Raw genomic sequence first — 15,898 nt, forward strand, 5'->3', positions numbered from 1 at the left:
ATCTTTTCTTGGGAAAGCACACTTTACAACTTATCAAAGGAAACCAACAAGTTTCATGGAAAAAACATGAAAATGTATCTTATTTCTCTGATTGTGAGAAGTTATTTTAAAAAGTAAGCTAAAGCAAACCAATTTGTAGAAAATAAATATATTATCCAGATGACCATCTTCATTTTAGGGCATGAAAACCAGCACATTTATACAATCACAATCACAAGTGCAAGATGTTCTTTAAATAAAGGAAACAAAACATAAATGTCCTTAGAGTGACGTGAAGAGTACTTACTGGAAACCTAACTACAGTGACATCTGTCTTTGTGGCCTCAACCAGGAAATCCATCCAGAAGTCCACAAGTTCCTGCTTGGCCACGGGCTGTTCTGAAGTCAGTTTCACAAAATGCTTATATATCAAAATCGTCTCTACAATAGACTTGAGGTACCTAAAAAAATCAAAAGATATAAGACATATAATAGGCAAATGTAGAACCACCTGCTCCATCTATCCCAGTCTTACTCTGTAAATGTAATTTAACTATGGCATTAATAATTATGCATGCCAAGTCACTAAACTTTATTATTTGTTATATGTCATGTACTATCACATGTTATCTCACTTAAATCTCACAAAAATTCAGTAAAGTAGGCCATTTTACCTCCATTGTAAAGATGAGGAAACTGAGGTTTAGACAGCTTAAGTAACTTGGACTGAACAATACACCTACTTAAAACATGACTTTTAAAGTAATGCCTATTCTGTTCAAGAAAGTGGTTAATGCATTTGTTTTAAAATATGCTCCCTTGAGAAAGCTTTTCTAAGTAGACCGATCATAAGGGATATTATTTTGCTCTAAAGTAACTCAGCTCATATATATTATACAAATATCCTCAAACCTTAAGACAGATGGTGCCTCAAAGGAAAAAGTCAGGAAAAAATGAGGAGCAAGATAATTATATGAGGTAATGGGTAAGCAAGCACTTTGTAAACTATAGACATGGAAGTTAACATTAAGCTAATGGAAACAAAGCATTGTTTTGTGGTTGTTATTACTATTGCATAAAATAATGTCTGTTTTCTTGTCAACAGAGGCCAAGACACCTCAGACCAAAGCTCTTTATAACCATGCTTCAGTCTCCTCTTCGGCCATCATCGGAATGGTCACATAAAGAAATAACCAACTTGACTGCATGTAAACGTGTGCATTTATTGGTTCAGTTATTTTCATGCCATTTGCTGAATGCCTGCCGTCGACATGCTACTGACAGTACAGCCCTGTCCTCAAGCTGCACATGGTGTTGAGGAGACAGAAATGTAACAGGTATTATAGCACCATGAAATAAATGCCCACGGAGCTGTAACTCACAGAGATACGACTAACAAAAGTCATACAGTCAGTATCAACAGAGGTATGACTGAAGAACGATGGAAACACGAAAGAAGAAAATTTCCGGAGATGAAAGAATCACAGTGTATGTAACAGCATCCACCATCGTCTCTCTGGGTGTGGGGAAGGGTTTTAGGCCAGCATGTGATTTATGAGCTGATGTGATTTGCAAGTGTTCCCCAGGTGGAGAAGAGGGCTGGAAGACGATGCTCAGTGTGTGCTGAGACACAATGGCATGACGTCAGAAACTGGCATGTTCAGAGTAAACAGAGAGCAGCATAAACCTAGGGGTGTGACAAGAGCTGAGGTTTAATGACTAAGGGCAAACCTTGTTTGCCACGCCAAGGAGGTGGACTTTATCCCTTAGGCTGTGAGGAGCCATTAAACTACGCTGATTTAAAGATTTCAGTGGAGGGGAAGGGTCAAACATGCATTTTAGAAAGATCACTATGAGAGCAATGCTGGGGAGGATTTGCTAATAAAGGAGATCTGAATGTGAGGAAATGCTTTAAGAAGCCATGAAGGTCTACCATGGTAGGAATTTCCTCAAATGGTCCCTCTGATGAAAAGAAGTCAGTGGCCTGAGCTCTGAGTGCTCTGAGCTTTTCTTGATATCACAGTTAACCTTTAAAAGTCTTTACAGCTAATGGTCAATCATTACATGTGATGCACGATAAAATTAGCATCCAAAAACAGTCCTGGGCTTCCCTGGTGGCGCAGTGGTTGAGAGTCCGCCTGCCGATGCAGGGGACACGGGTTCGTGCCCCGGCCTGGGAAGATCCCACATGCTGCGGAGCGGCTGGGCCCATGAGCCATGGCCGCTGAGCCTGCGCGTCCGGAGCCTGTGCTCCGCAACGGGAGAGGCCACAACAGTGAGAGGCCCGTGTACCGCAAAAAAAAAAAAAAAAAACAGTCCTAAATGCAGATGGAATTTTGTTTTCATCTCTCCAATTACCACATCCATAGTGATGAGACTTGGGTACATCCCAAGAAAAATTTGAAATTAGAAAAACACACATAATATAGGAAACATCTAAATGTGTCAGTAAACCCTGAGTAAAAAGAAGTGAAAATCAAGAATGAGAATTCCAAAAGTGAGATTAGATCACGAAGGAAACAAAGGGCACATGTTTGGAGCAGAGGCTGGGAAGGCTGAGATGGAAGCTTGTGAATCTGCTTATTAGAGTTGCAGGTGTAAAATTCGAGACCTTTGCATGATTCAAGTGGGTGACACTGCCCAACCTAGGCTAGCAGGTTGGTCAGTGTGATGGAAAAGCTAAGCTTGGTGGCTGGTGGCCATACCTGTGTCCAAAGCCATCAGAACCTACATATAACACATTTTATTTACGAGCATCAATCACTTTTTCCTCTAGATTCTGCATTTTATTCTCTAAGCAAATAAAATCCCCTAATTGTCAGTTCAACAGATTTAACAATTTAGAAACAAGTGATAGGAGCTTTTATCAAAAATAACTGTACGAACACCTAACAATTTACTATTACCATGCAGGTGTCTTCAGTTTAAAAAGCTTTTCAGATGCTTGAATGACTCTCAAGTGGTCATTGGCCAGGACACTTGCTCCCAGGAAAAATCCAACTTCCCAGTAGCTCTGGAGCTTTTCCAAGTTTCCCTTTTTACCAAGAAGGCTACTGAGCTTCACCCCTAGAAGATAAAAAGGAAGAATAACTTTACAACACATGGCAGGCAGGCAGAGCTGACGTTTTATTAAAAAGCAAAACTAAGCTTTCATTCCTCCTTTCAGATTAAAATAGTTTTGTTAAGTTTCTGATTCTAAAAAGGGCTTAAGTTCACTGTAAAAAAAAAAGCAGACTAATCAGAAAGGTACACAGAAGCAAGTGAAAATTTCCCTCAATTTGAAAACCACAAAATAACTGTCAGTGTCACACTGATGTACATCATTCTAGAATTTTTATATATGCACATATGCATAAATGAAAAGGTGATAACACTCAACCTCTTGCTGTGTAACCTCCTTCTTTCCCTTACTATATCATGGATTCTTTAATTACTTGAAAGGGAAATACACAGAAATTCTATCCATCAGGTGAAGTATAAATGTATACAGTATATATAGTTTACAAGAGTAAAATGCTATAATAATTATGCAAAAACACTTATACACTTACAAAGTTAAAGAAATAAGGAAACTGACAAATAACACTGTCTTGAATACTGTGGCTTTGTAACAAGGCTTGAAATCAGGTCATGTAAATCCTCCAACTTTGTTCTTTTTTAACATTGTTTTGTTACTTCTGGGTTCTTTGCATTTCATCCTAACTTTTTATCTCTACTCTGCCTTGTATTATTTTTGCATTTGGAAGGATTTGTTTGCTTAAAAAAATATATATCTCCGTAGAATTGCCACTAACATCCATAACATATGACAGGAAAGTTACTAAATGTCAGGAAAGTTATCTGAGATTTGGGAGTAAGGTAAAAATGTGGAACATGTCATTTCAATATCATATGGAGGCATAAGGCCACTCTAGGACTGTCCGGGGAAAGTGTAGCTAAGTTCATCTCACTATTTATTAACGATCTTAGAGAAGTTTACCTGTTAACTTGTTTAATATGTTTTTGTTCAGGAGAGATGTAAATAATTTCTGCCTACTTAAACAGTGAATCCCTAAGATTTATAACCTGTTGGACATAAACAAGCTTTTTAAAACAATCAAACTCGGATATCTGATTCTAACATTTCTTTCTTCAATTATGAATACCCTAGCTTCTTAAATAAACTTTAAACGGGACATAGCCTCTTACTATTTCCATGTTAACTGAATTAAATAGAATAATATTTTATATTTTCTGAGAGTCATAAATTTATCTTTTTTGAAAATTATACTTTAACAAAACAAAACAACCTTTAAAAACCTTTATGCTGGGCTTCCCTGGTGGCGCAGTGGTTGAGAGTCCGCCTGCTGATGCAGGGGACACGGGTTCGTGCCCCAGTCTGGGAAGATCCCACATGCCGCGGAGCGGCTAGGCCCGTGAGCCATGGCCACTGAGCCTGCGCGTCCGGAGCCTGTGCTCCGCAACGGGAGAGGCCACAACAGTGAAAGGCCCGCATACCGCAAAAAAACAAAACAAAGAAAACCCCACAAACTTTATGCTGCTTTTTATCATATAATTCCACTTAAGCCAAGAAACTTCTAGGAAGAAGTCCATCTGGGAATTCTTCACATTTTGAGATGATAAATTAAAAAGAACGGCTTTGCCACCTTAAAATTTCATGAAATGAGAAAAATTACACATGTGTATGCAACAACATCCATGATCTCCTATCTGGACATAAAAAATACAACAAATACAAATGGAAGAAGAAAGTGCAGGGGGGAAATCAGACACTAAAAATATGTGTCTCTATCAACCTCAGTTGAAAATGAATTCTCTCTTTTGTGTCATACTTGGGAACAATGAATGCAGAACTGATCTAGTGCCAAACCATTTAAACATTTAAATAGGGACTATGAAAGTGTTTAATAGTAAAATTACAATATTAGTTTTAAAATAAAATTTCAGGTTTATTCATGCTTCCCAGAAGTTCATTCTATGAGGGTGATATTAACGTTAGCCTTGGCATAAATTTGTCACATGATTGTTACCCTAAGCCATTCAGCGTTCAGACAAAAAAATTTTTTTTTAAATGGCAAATAGTATTTTAGTATATGGATGGGTCATTTTAATTTCCCCAAATGCAGATGGTGGCTGCTTTTTATTACTATAAACATTCTTATACACGTCGCTTTGTGCACTTGTTCAATTACTTCTTTGTAATAAAGTCCTAAACCTGGACTTGTTAGGGACAGAAGATATGCCCATTTTAAGTGCTGATATTACGGACACTATCATGTCCTTTCATCTTTGCCAATATGATGGAGGAAAAAGGAAGCATTGTCTTTTTAAACCACTTATTTCACATTCACCATATCAGGTGGCACACATCCAGCCATCCCACCATTAGGGATGCTGGTTGGATCACTGACAGCTGGATCCCTCGAGGGAATATATACAATGAATTGTATGGGAACGTTTGTTCCTTTGTTATTAACAAGCAATCTGTGGGTGAGCTTTGGTATCATGTAAATATGGCAAATGAAAATTTAAAAAAATAAGCATCTTAATGGTTTTAGTTCTAATTGATGATCCTTGTCAGAATCATTATTTTAATATCACTAGCATTATCAACTTTATCATTCCTTCTACTTTATTAGCTAGCATTCTTTTGAAGAATACATTCTCCTGAAGAATATACAGTTCGTATGTAGCATGTCTTAAGAAGAGCTTTACCTCCTCAACTGGATGAACTATAGTATCCCTTTAAAAGGAAGAGAAAGTACTGAATTTTTTTCCTGATAATTTTCAATTTTCTAAGAATTTGGTCACTTCCATAGATGGCAAGTGAGTTGTTTTGTGGTTGGTAACGCGTTTTGTTTTAGTTTTGATTTCTTTTTCTTGATTATCCTTTTAGACTCATGGATTTTTATATTCAGTAATACAAATTTTATTTTAATAGCTCCCTGAAAATAAGATTCAAATAGTGGTTTGTCTCAATTCCAATCACACTGTTCTTTTATTACATCATCATCTCATAAAGTGTCTCATGGTTGAAAAATTCCACAGAAGATGGGAGAATCATCTTTTATTTAGCTAAAGTTTGAATATTAATTTTAAGGCTTGTGAAGCTGAAAAAAGGATAAAGATGTAAGAAGCGGTTCTGTGTTTTTAAATCCTAGTTCTAAATAGTACAAACATCAGTGATTATTCAAAAACTGGGAAATTAAAACACAGATCATGAAGCAATTAGTCATAACCTCAAACAAACACACAACTAGAATTAAGAGTCTTTGGGCAACAGATTATGACAGCTAAGAACTGTTCTTACATTAGAGTTCTTAAAGTTAAGATGATATGTTTGGAAAGCCTCAGATTTAGTGATCTTCTTATGACATCTTAATCTTTAATTGCTTATCCTTTATGAATAAATCAAATTTCAAAATACATCTAAAGAAAAGATTTTATAAATTAAAGTCTGATTACTATCAGAACTCAGGAACTCAGAATAATTTGTATATTTGCAGGGGACCAATAATAAAAAAAGTGGGAGAAGATATAAATTACTAAAAATTTTGATTAAAAAGAGAATGCAACTTATATTTTTAAATATGCCAGATATGTTATCAATCTTTTTTTATTATATACTATTACTAATAAAATTATTATATTAAAATATTCATTTATTTAGTCAAACTATTTTCCTTGAAAATCCCTTTAACTCTATTTTACCATATAAATATTAACTTTAGGTCAACCTATGTTGGTTAGCATAATTTGTGATTGAGTAGAATCTAAATTAGTGAGTTTTAATTGCCTTTTAGTTTTTAAGGACATATAATTTAGAGTGTATATCACAGTATTTTAGAAGCCTAAAACTTAGCTCTTATGGGAACTAAAAATTTATTGTCAAGTCAGATTTTAAGTCTGTGTATGTTTTGCAATTTCCAAAATTAAAAATTCAACTTCAAATGCTTTCAAATGTTTGTTCAACATGTATTATGAATCAGCTCTTCTTGGAAAAAATTGAAGTGTGTTTCCGTTCCATTAATCACAGTTCCTCAAACCTCAGAGTGCTGACCATCCTTTTCCTTTCCCCCAGCTTTTGAAAGGTATAATTGACATAGCATTGTGTAAGTTTAAGGTGTACAATGTGTTGATTTGATACACTTATATCTGGCAAAATGACCACACTGTAGCCTTAGCTCACACCTCCAACATGTCATATAATTTCCACTTCTTTTTTGTGGTGAGAACATTTAAGATCTACTGACCATTTTAATCTACGTTTAACTTAAAAGTGAGAATTTAGAATAGGTACATTTCAAACCACTATGTTGCTGCTCTACTTACACATGCAAATCAGTGTCAAATTCTGTGATGATCTGCAGGCTTCAACCTCAGGTTCAAGAACAGAGCAATACAAATCATTTTTAGATCACTGACGCATATGGAGTTTTGGCTAGTGTAGAGTTTTTTAAATAACCTTAGATGCAGAATTTTATTATAATTATAATTTAATTATAATAAATAATTATTTATAATAAAATAATTATATTTATGAAAAGTGTATATTTTACTGATTTCATTTTCCAACTAAAAATATTATTTCAAATAAAACTTTGTGCATTGAATACCATTGCAATCCAGCAGCAACAACCATTGTATCATTCTTTTAGTCTGCGTCTTTTAAAACGTACTTAATACTCAAACTTTACTTGCCTCAAAGATTTCCCAGAACATCATAGAAGGCCATTTTATTAGTCTTTCCCAAATAATGTAAAAAAAAGTCCAGGGCTCATTTTTTCTTGTGACAAATTAAACAAAACATTTCTCCAGTTAAAAATCTTAAAGGAAAAGTTTCTTCTACAATTCATAGCTTAACTAAGATAAATTTTTTTCCTCTACGAAAAATATGGCAAACTATTTCTATGTCTGTAGTAAAAACTCCTGCAAGAGTTGTAAAGGGTCTCTGAAAGAGAGGGGCTAGACACTCGAAAGAGAGCAAAATCTGATTACCTTAGGTAGTATTCAATATCTAGAACCTTAAAAAATGTTATCAAAGCCAGAACCAAGGAAATCACACAGAATTTGTTCACTGAGATATCCTAATCTTCAAAAATTCCAAAGAAGGGTCAGCATATGAGACAATGACCACTGATAAAAGGGAAAAAAGCACATTCTATCAATGGCTACAATTCAGAGATGGTCTCTGAGGAGGCCAGTCCACTGCCAAGACTGCCATCTGCTTGACCTGTTGTTCTAGGGGTTTGGGAGGCTCCACCTCCAACAAAACTGAAATCATACGGGCAGGTGTACAAGAAACAGAAACAGGAAATATCAGAGTTTCCTTCCTCCCTTTCTTTCTTTCTTTCTTTCAGCCCCAGGAAAGCAAAATCAATCTAAGATAGGAAACTTCCCTGATGTTCCACAAAACACTACCTTATTTGGCAGTTGAGGGCTGAATGCAGAGCCCATATTTTTAATTAGTTTGAGCTGGAATTAAAAATATCAGGTAAAATAAACTAAAAACTGAATTACAACCCAATGTCAGGATTTTGCACAACAACATGAAACATTAAATAAGGAGATGTAATTTGTTTTTTAGGAAGTCAGGTGGGACAGAAAGCAAAGGGACTATCTATCAAAGATTCTTTTTCTTTGTATCGTTCGGTACAGTTTCTTGATTTCCATGGAAAGCGTCAAGCTGTAATTACCAACTTTTCGGAGCTCAAAGGAAGATTCGAACTGGTGCCCAGATGCCAGGAGGAGGACCGCATAATTAATTCCTGACTGTAGTGTTGGCTCAGATTCAAATGCCTTTTTGAACCTATAAAAAACACACACACACACACACAAATGTACAAGTTTACTTTTTCAGTCATGAAAGTTTGAGTTTGCAATAGCTTCTGTTTGCATAACTCCAAGGCCTGAGCAAGTAAAAATATTCCACGGCTTTCACTGCAGAATCTAGTGTGCTATTAGGATTTAATGCTTAAGTGACTGTATACCCTCACCCTCAGCAACATGGCATTCCCCTCACTTAACTCAGCCTCATCATAGCATCTCCAGTCTTTAAAAAAATCCTCTCTTCAAAGTCTTCCAGAAATGTGAGAGAGCATGTGTGTGTGCGCAAACATGTGTAAACAGTGAAAATTTAAAGATAAGAACCCTGTACATATTTTAAGTAGTTTTTAAAAGATTCAAAAATACACAAAGCAAAAAAAAATATATATATATACACACAAAACAATGAGGAAGATCATTTATGTAACATACTGAAACAATCACTTCCATAAGAGTGATATAGAAATGCAATAAAGAATGTCAGCTGCAGTAAGAAATTAAGGAAAACAGAGATTGTGCCTGTGCATACTAATTTTGGCTCAAAGAGAACGAGAACACTTTTCTGAATATGCATGAAACTGAATATCAACCTTTAAAAACGTTTCACAATTTGAGAAGACTTCAGTGTTTGTACATCCCCTGTATTTTCAAGGTAACACTTCCTAGGTTCCATTCAAGGGTCTCCTCACATACGTCATTTAACAGGCAACAATATTCAATACTATTTCATTTAAGAGCATGAAGAAGAACAAAATTAAAATAAATGCCCTAGTGACTAACAGAAACTGAGCCAAACATGAAAAATGAAATAGCTATTTAAAAAAATCAGATCAAGGAAAATATAAAGACTAAATACCTAATGAATAACCATTTAACGATACAAAAAAAAAGGATACCTAGGGAAAAACACATTAAAATTCCAAGATAGAGGCATTCTTATTAAAATCATTAACTGTGAAACTGAAAGGTGTGAATTGCCAAAATGGCAGCCAGCACAATAACGTACATTAGAGTATATTCTTGGCTTTTATATACACCTGAAGTTTTCCATAATTTAAAATGGTAAGGTAAACTTCAGAAGAAAAGTACATCTTTTCTGAATATTGAGAATCATGTGCCCTTTTTAAGGGTCTTACTTTTTAAGCAAAACAAGTGTCTATGAAAGGAAACAAACACCAAATAACTATTCATCTTAACTAGTTGGCTCGAATAGTTATGTATGTGAAATAAGAAAAAAATATTTCCAACTGCATCACTGTTGCTGATTAAAAAGCATTTTTATCTCTCCAGAAGTACAGGTGTTTCCCAAATCTAAAATGGAAAAAGCATGTACCCAGACTGCTGATATCCAAAGCAGGTCATATCAAGGAAAGACATGATTTGTAAGTCTTAGACTCATATAAGACCCAAAGGTCTTTGTGTTTGTTCAGAGGCAAGGAGAAGGTCCCAGCAAAAACAGATATAGGAGAAGAGAGGAGTTAATACCTTTCTTTCTACCAATACTTTATAGTTTCCACAAATTCATATCAAGATACATAATATTTTTCAACAAATAAATTCTTTCATTTCTCCTGAAAGAAAAGAACATGGAATAGTTCTCTTCAACATATTCAAAGGAAGATGCAGAAAGCATGATAACACCAAATCAACCAATAAATATTGACTAAGTGCTTCCTATGTGTCAAACTAACCAAAATGAAAAATTGGGCTTATAGCTGTTTTTCTGTTACCATGCACAATACATTTAAGAATATTTTAACCAAAATATAGATGCAATAAATTAATAATTTATACTTTTTATGGCTCACAGAACTCCATAATAATAAGCTGGGTATCAAGGAGAGAGTCTTAAGGAAGTGGAAATTCTCACACACTGTAAAAGTACATTAGTATAGTATTTCTCGGCAGAAATTTGCCAATATCTATCAAAAATTGTAAAATATTAAAAAAAGCAATGCACACCTATTGACACAAGATTTCCATATCTATGGGTTTATACTAAGAAAAAACATTAAATATGTAATCAGAAATTTGGTTACAAGAATATTTGTTACAAAATGAAACAGTACTTCCTAAGTTTCCCACAATATTATAAAATGGAATATGGAATAAAATGTATTCCGAATGTTGGAAAGCTATGTAACTGTTTAAATTAGAAGAACAGTCAATGTCAGGGGAAAACCTGAGTTTCCAGGTAAGATATAATAGTCTACTTGGGAGCCATCACTCCTGCTACGACTAGGTGGGAAAAAGGATACACATCAAAAACATATTTTTATAGATGCTGGAGATCTATGGAAGCAACAGCACAACAAAATCACTGAAATAAAATTCCGAACAGGGAAGTGTCCTACCAAGGAGAGCTGAATTGCTTTTGTCGCTATATGGGCATTTGCTGATTCCAACCATAATATTAAGCATAGGCTTGGCACAGGCAGAGATACTCTACCTATTTGAAACGCTACCAGGGAAAAGAGAAACAAGTGGATTTCCTGATAGTTGCATAGGATGGCATGACAGGGTGAAACCTGGAGGAACCGCAAATGTGCAGCCGGTTTTCTCCACAGGACATTTGTTGAATGCTGGCTATATGAGCAGTTGGGGATGAGGTATGGCTGGAATGGCAGTGAAATATGAAGTCCAGCAGTACTTAGGAGTGAAGTGTTACTTGAGGGAGAGGCTGCAACAAATAGATGGCAATCTCCTCCAAAGTCTGGAGCTGTATAAGAGAATAAGCAGTCAAACTCAAAACCCCAAAGGGCAGTTATAAAATCTTCCACAGTACTTAAGGGATAAGAAGATAGAACCCTGCTTGGCTCTCAATCAAAAGCTGAGGGCGGTCACATCCAGGAAGCAGGAACAAAACAGAGACAGACAGGGTCAAATAAAACTGAAACCCAGGATGGCGGAGTAGAAGGACGTACTCTCACTCCCTCTTGTGAGAACACCAGAATCACAACTAGCTGCTGGACAATCATCTACAGGAAGACACTGGAACTCACCAAAAAAGATACCCCACATCCAAAAACAAAGGAGAAGCCACAATGAGACAGCAGGAGGGGCGCAATCACAGTAAGATCAAATCCCATAACTGCTGGGTGGGTGACTCACAGACTGGAGAACACTTATACCACCGAAGTCCACCCACTGGAGTGAAGGCACCCCAACCTGGGGCTCCAGCAACGGGAAGAGAAATTCCTAGAGAATCAGACTTTGAAGGTTACTGGGATTTGACTGCAGGACTTTGACAGGACTGGGGGAAACAGAGACTCCACTCTTGGAGGGCACACACAAAGTAGTGTGTGCATCGGGACCCAGGGGAAGGAGCAGTGACCCCAGGGGAGACTGAACCAGACCTACATGCTAGTGTTGGAGGGTCTCCTGCAGAGGAGTGGGGTGGCTGTGGCTCACCATGGGGAGAAGAACACTGGCAGCAGAAGGTCTGGGAAGTACTCCTTGGCGTGAGCCCCCCCCCAGAGTGTACCATTAGCCCCATCAAAGAGCCCAGGTAGGCTCCAGTGTTGGGTCGCCTCAGGCCAAACAACCAACAGGGAGGGAACCCAGCCCCACCCATCAGCAGTCAAGCGGATTAAAGTTTTACTGAGCTCTGCCCACCAGAGCAACACCCAGCTCTACCCACCACCAGTCCCTCCCATCAGGAAACTTGCACAAGCCTCTTAGGTAGCCTCATCCACCAGAGGGCAGACAGCAGAAGCAAGAAGAACTACAATCCTGCAGCCTGTGGAACAAAAACCACATTCACAGAAAGATAGACAAGATGAAAAGGCAGAGGGCTATGTATCAGATGAATGAACAAGATAAAACCCCAGAAAAACAGCTAAATAAAGTGGAGACAGGCAACCTTCCAGAAAAAGAATTCAGAATAATGATAGTGACGATGATCCAGGACCTCGGAAAAAGAATGGAGGCAAAGATTGAGAAGATGCAAGAAATGTTTAACAAAGACCTAGAAGAATTAAAAAACAAACAAACAGAGATGAACAATACAATAACTGAAATGAAAAATACACTAGCAGACTAATTGAGGCAGAAGAACCGATAAGTGACCTGTAAGACAGAACGGTGGAATTCACTGTTGCGGAACAGAATAAAGAAAAAAGAATGAAAAGAAATGAAACAGCCGATGAGACCTCTGGGACAACATTAAATGCAACAACATTCGCATTATAGGGGTCCCAGGAGGAGAACAGAGAGAGGAAGGACCCAAGAAAAAGGTTGAAGAGATAACAGTTGAAAACTTCCCTAACATGGGAAATGAAATAGCCAACCAAGTCCAGGAAGTGCACAGAGTCCCATACAGGATAAACCCAAGGAGAACATACCGAGACACATAGTAATCAAACTGGGAAAAATTAAATACAAAGAAAAATTATTGAAACCATCAAGGGAAAAACGACAAATAACATACAAGGGAACTCCCATAAGGTTAACAGCTGATTTCTCAGCAGAAACTCTACAAGCCAGAAGGGAGTGGCATGATATACGTAAAGTGATGAAAGGGAAGAACCTACAACCAAGATTACTCTACCCAGCAAGGATCTCATTCAGATTCGATGGAGATATCAAAAGCTTTACAGACAAGCAAAATCTCAGAGAATTCAGCCCACCAAACCAGCTCTACGGCAAATGCTGAAGGAACTTCTCTCACTGGGAAACACAAGAGAAGAAAAGGACCTACAAAACCAAACCCAAAACAATTTAGAAAATGGTAATAGGAGCATACATATCGATAATTACCTTAAACGTGAATGGATTAAATGCTCCAACCAAAGACACAGGCTTGCTGAATGGATACAAAAACAAGACCCATATATATGCTGTCTACAAGAGACCCACTTCAGACCTAGGGACACATTCAGACTGAAAGGGAGGGGATGGAAAAAGATATTCCATGCAAATGAAAATCAAAAGAAAGCTGGAGTAGCAATACTCATATCAGAAAAAATAGATGTTAAAATAAAGAATGTTGCAAGAGACAAGGAAGGACACTACATAATGATCAAGGGATCAATCCAAGAAGAAGATATAACAATTATAAATATATATGCACCCAACATAGGAGCACCTCAATATATAAGGCAACTGCTAACAGCTATAAAAGAGGAAATTGACAGTAACACAATAATAGTGGGGGACTTTTAACACCTCACTTACACCAATGGACAGATCATCCAAAATGAAAATAAATAAGGAAACAGAAGATTTAAATGAAACAATAAACAGGATAGATTTAATTGATATTTATAGGACATTGCATCCAAAAACAGCAGTTTACACTTTCTTCTTAAGTGCTCACAGAACATTCTCCAGGATAGATCACACCTTGGGTCACAAATCAAGCCTCAGTAAATTTAAGAAAATGGAAATCATATCAAGCATCTTTTCTGACCACAACACTATGAGATTAGAAATGAATAACAGGGAAAAAAACATAAAAAATACAAACACACGGAGGCTAAACAATACGTTACTAAATAACCAAGATCACTGAAGAAATCAAAGAGGAAATCAAAAAATACCTAGAGACAAATGACAATGAAAACACGACGATCCAAAACCTGTGGGATGCAGCAAAAGCAGTTCTAAGAGGGAAGTTTATAGCTATACAAGCCTACCTCAAGAAACAAGAAAAATCTCAAATAAACAATCTAACCTCACACCTAAAGGAACTAGAGAAAGAAGAACAAACAAAACCCAGTTAGCAGAAGGAAAGAAATCATAAAGATCAGAGCAGAAATAAATGAAATAGAAACAAAGAAAACAATAGCAAAGATGAATAAAACTAAAAACTGGTTCTTTGAGAAGATAAACAAAATTGATAAACCATTAGCCACACTCATCAAGAAAAAGAGGGAGAGGAATCAAATCAATAAAATTACAAATTAAAAAGAAGAAGTTACAACAGACATGGCAGAAATACAAAGCATCCTAAGACTACTATAAGCAACTCTATGCCAATAAAAAGGACAACCTAGAAGAAATGGACAAATTCTTAGAAAGGTACAACCTTCCAAGACTGAACCAGGAAGAAATAGAAAGTATGAACAGACCAATCACAAGTAATGAAATTGAAACTGTGATTAAAAATCTTCCAACAAACAAAAGTCCAGGACCAGATGGCTTCACAGGTGAATACTATAAAACATTTAGAAAAGAGCTAATACCCATCCTTCTCAAATTCTTCCAAAAAAATGTGGAGGAAGGAACACTCCCAAACTCATTCTATGAGGCCACCATTACCCTGATACCAAAACCAGACAAAGATACTACAAAAAAAGAAAATTACAGACCAATATCACTGATGAATATAGATACAAAAATCCTCAACAAAATACTAGCAAACAGAACCCAACAACACATTAAAAGGATCATAAACCATGATCAAGTGGGATTTATCCCAAGGATGCAAGGATTTTTCAATATATGCAAATCAATCAATGTGATATACCATATTAACAAATATTAACATCATATCAACAGATGCAGAAAAAGCTTTTGACAAAATTCAACACCCATTTTTGATAAAAACTATCCAGAAAGTGAGCATAGAGGGACCCTACCTCAACATAATACAGGCCATATATGACAAACCCACAGCAAACATCATTCTCAATGGTGAAAAACTGAAAGCATTTCCTCTAAGATCAGGAACAGGACAAGGATGTCCACTCTCACCACTATTATTCAACATAGTTTTGGAGGTCCTAGCCACAGCAATCAGGGAAGAAAAAGGAATAAAAGGAATCCAAATTGGAAAAGAAGAAGTAAAACTGTCACTGTTTGCAGATGACATGATAGTATACATAGAGAATCCTAAAGATGCCACAAGAAAACTACTAGAGCTAATCAATGAATTTGATAAAGTTGCAGGATACAAAATAAATGCACAGAAATCTCTTGCATTCCTATACACTAATGATGAAAAATCTGAAAGAGAAATTAAGGAAACACTCTCATGTACCACTGCAACAAAAAGGACAAAATACCTAGGAATAAACCTACCTAGGGAGACAAAAGACCTGTAAGCAGAAAACTGTAAACACTGATGAAAGAAATTAAAGATGATACCAAC

At 36.5% G+C, this 15,898-nt stretch overlaps 1 protein-coding gene across 5 annotated transcripts in view; it reads right to left on the minus strand.

Moving 5' to 3' along the window:
- MAP3K5 (mitogen-activated protein kinase kinase kinase 5) overlaps window positions 1-15,898 on the minus strand; it is a 207,597-nt gene that overhangs the window by 88,563 nt on the left and 103,136 nt on the right. For all 5 annotated transcript variants that reach the window (XM_029223390.1, XM_029223393.1, XM_029223392.1 and 2 more), the window contains 3 exons: window positions 8,676-8,788; window positions 2,886-3,045; window positions 287-440 (listed from right to left, as the gene is read on the minus strand). In XM_029223390.1, coding sequence (XP_029079223.1) covers window positions 287-440; window positions 2,886-3,045; window positions 8,676-8,788 — 427 coding nt within the window. The remainder of the gene's footprint in view (window positions 1-286; window positions 441-2,885; window positions 3,046-8,675; window positions 8,789-15,898) is intronic.

Source organism: Monodon monoceros, unplaced genomic scaffold (genome assembly GCF_005190385.1).
Source record: "Monodon monoceros isolate NGI ecotype Baffin Bay Population unplaced genomic scaffold, NGI_Narwhal_1 Super_Scaffold_15, whole genome shotgun sequence".
In the NCBI taxonomy this organism is placed as follows: domain Eukaryota; kingdom Metazoa; phylum Chordata; class Mammalia; order Artiodactyla; family Monodontidae; genus Monodon; species Monodon monoceros.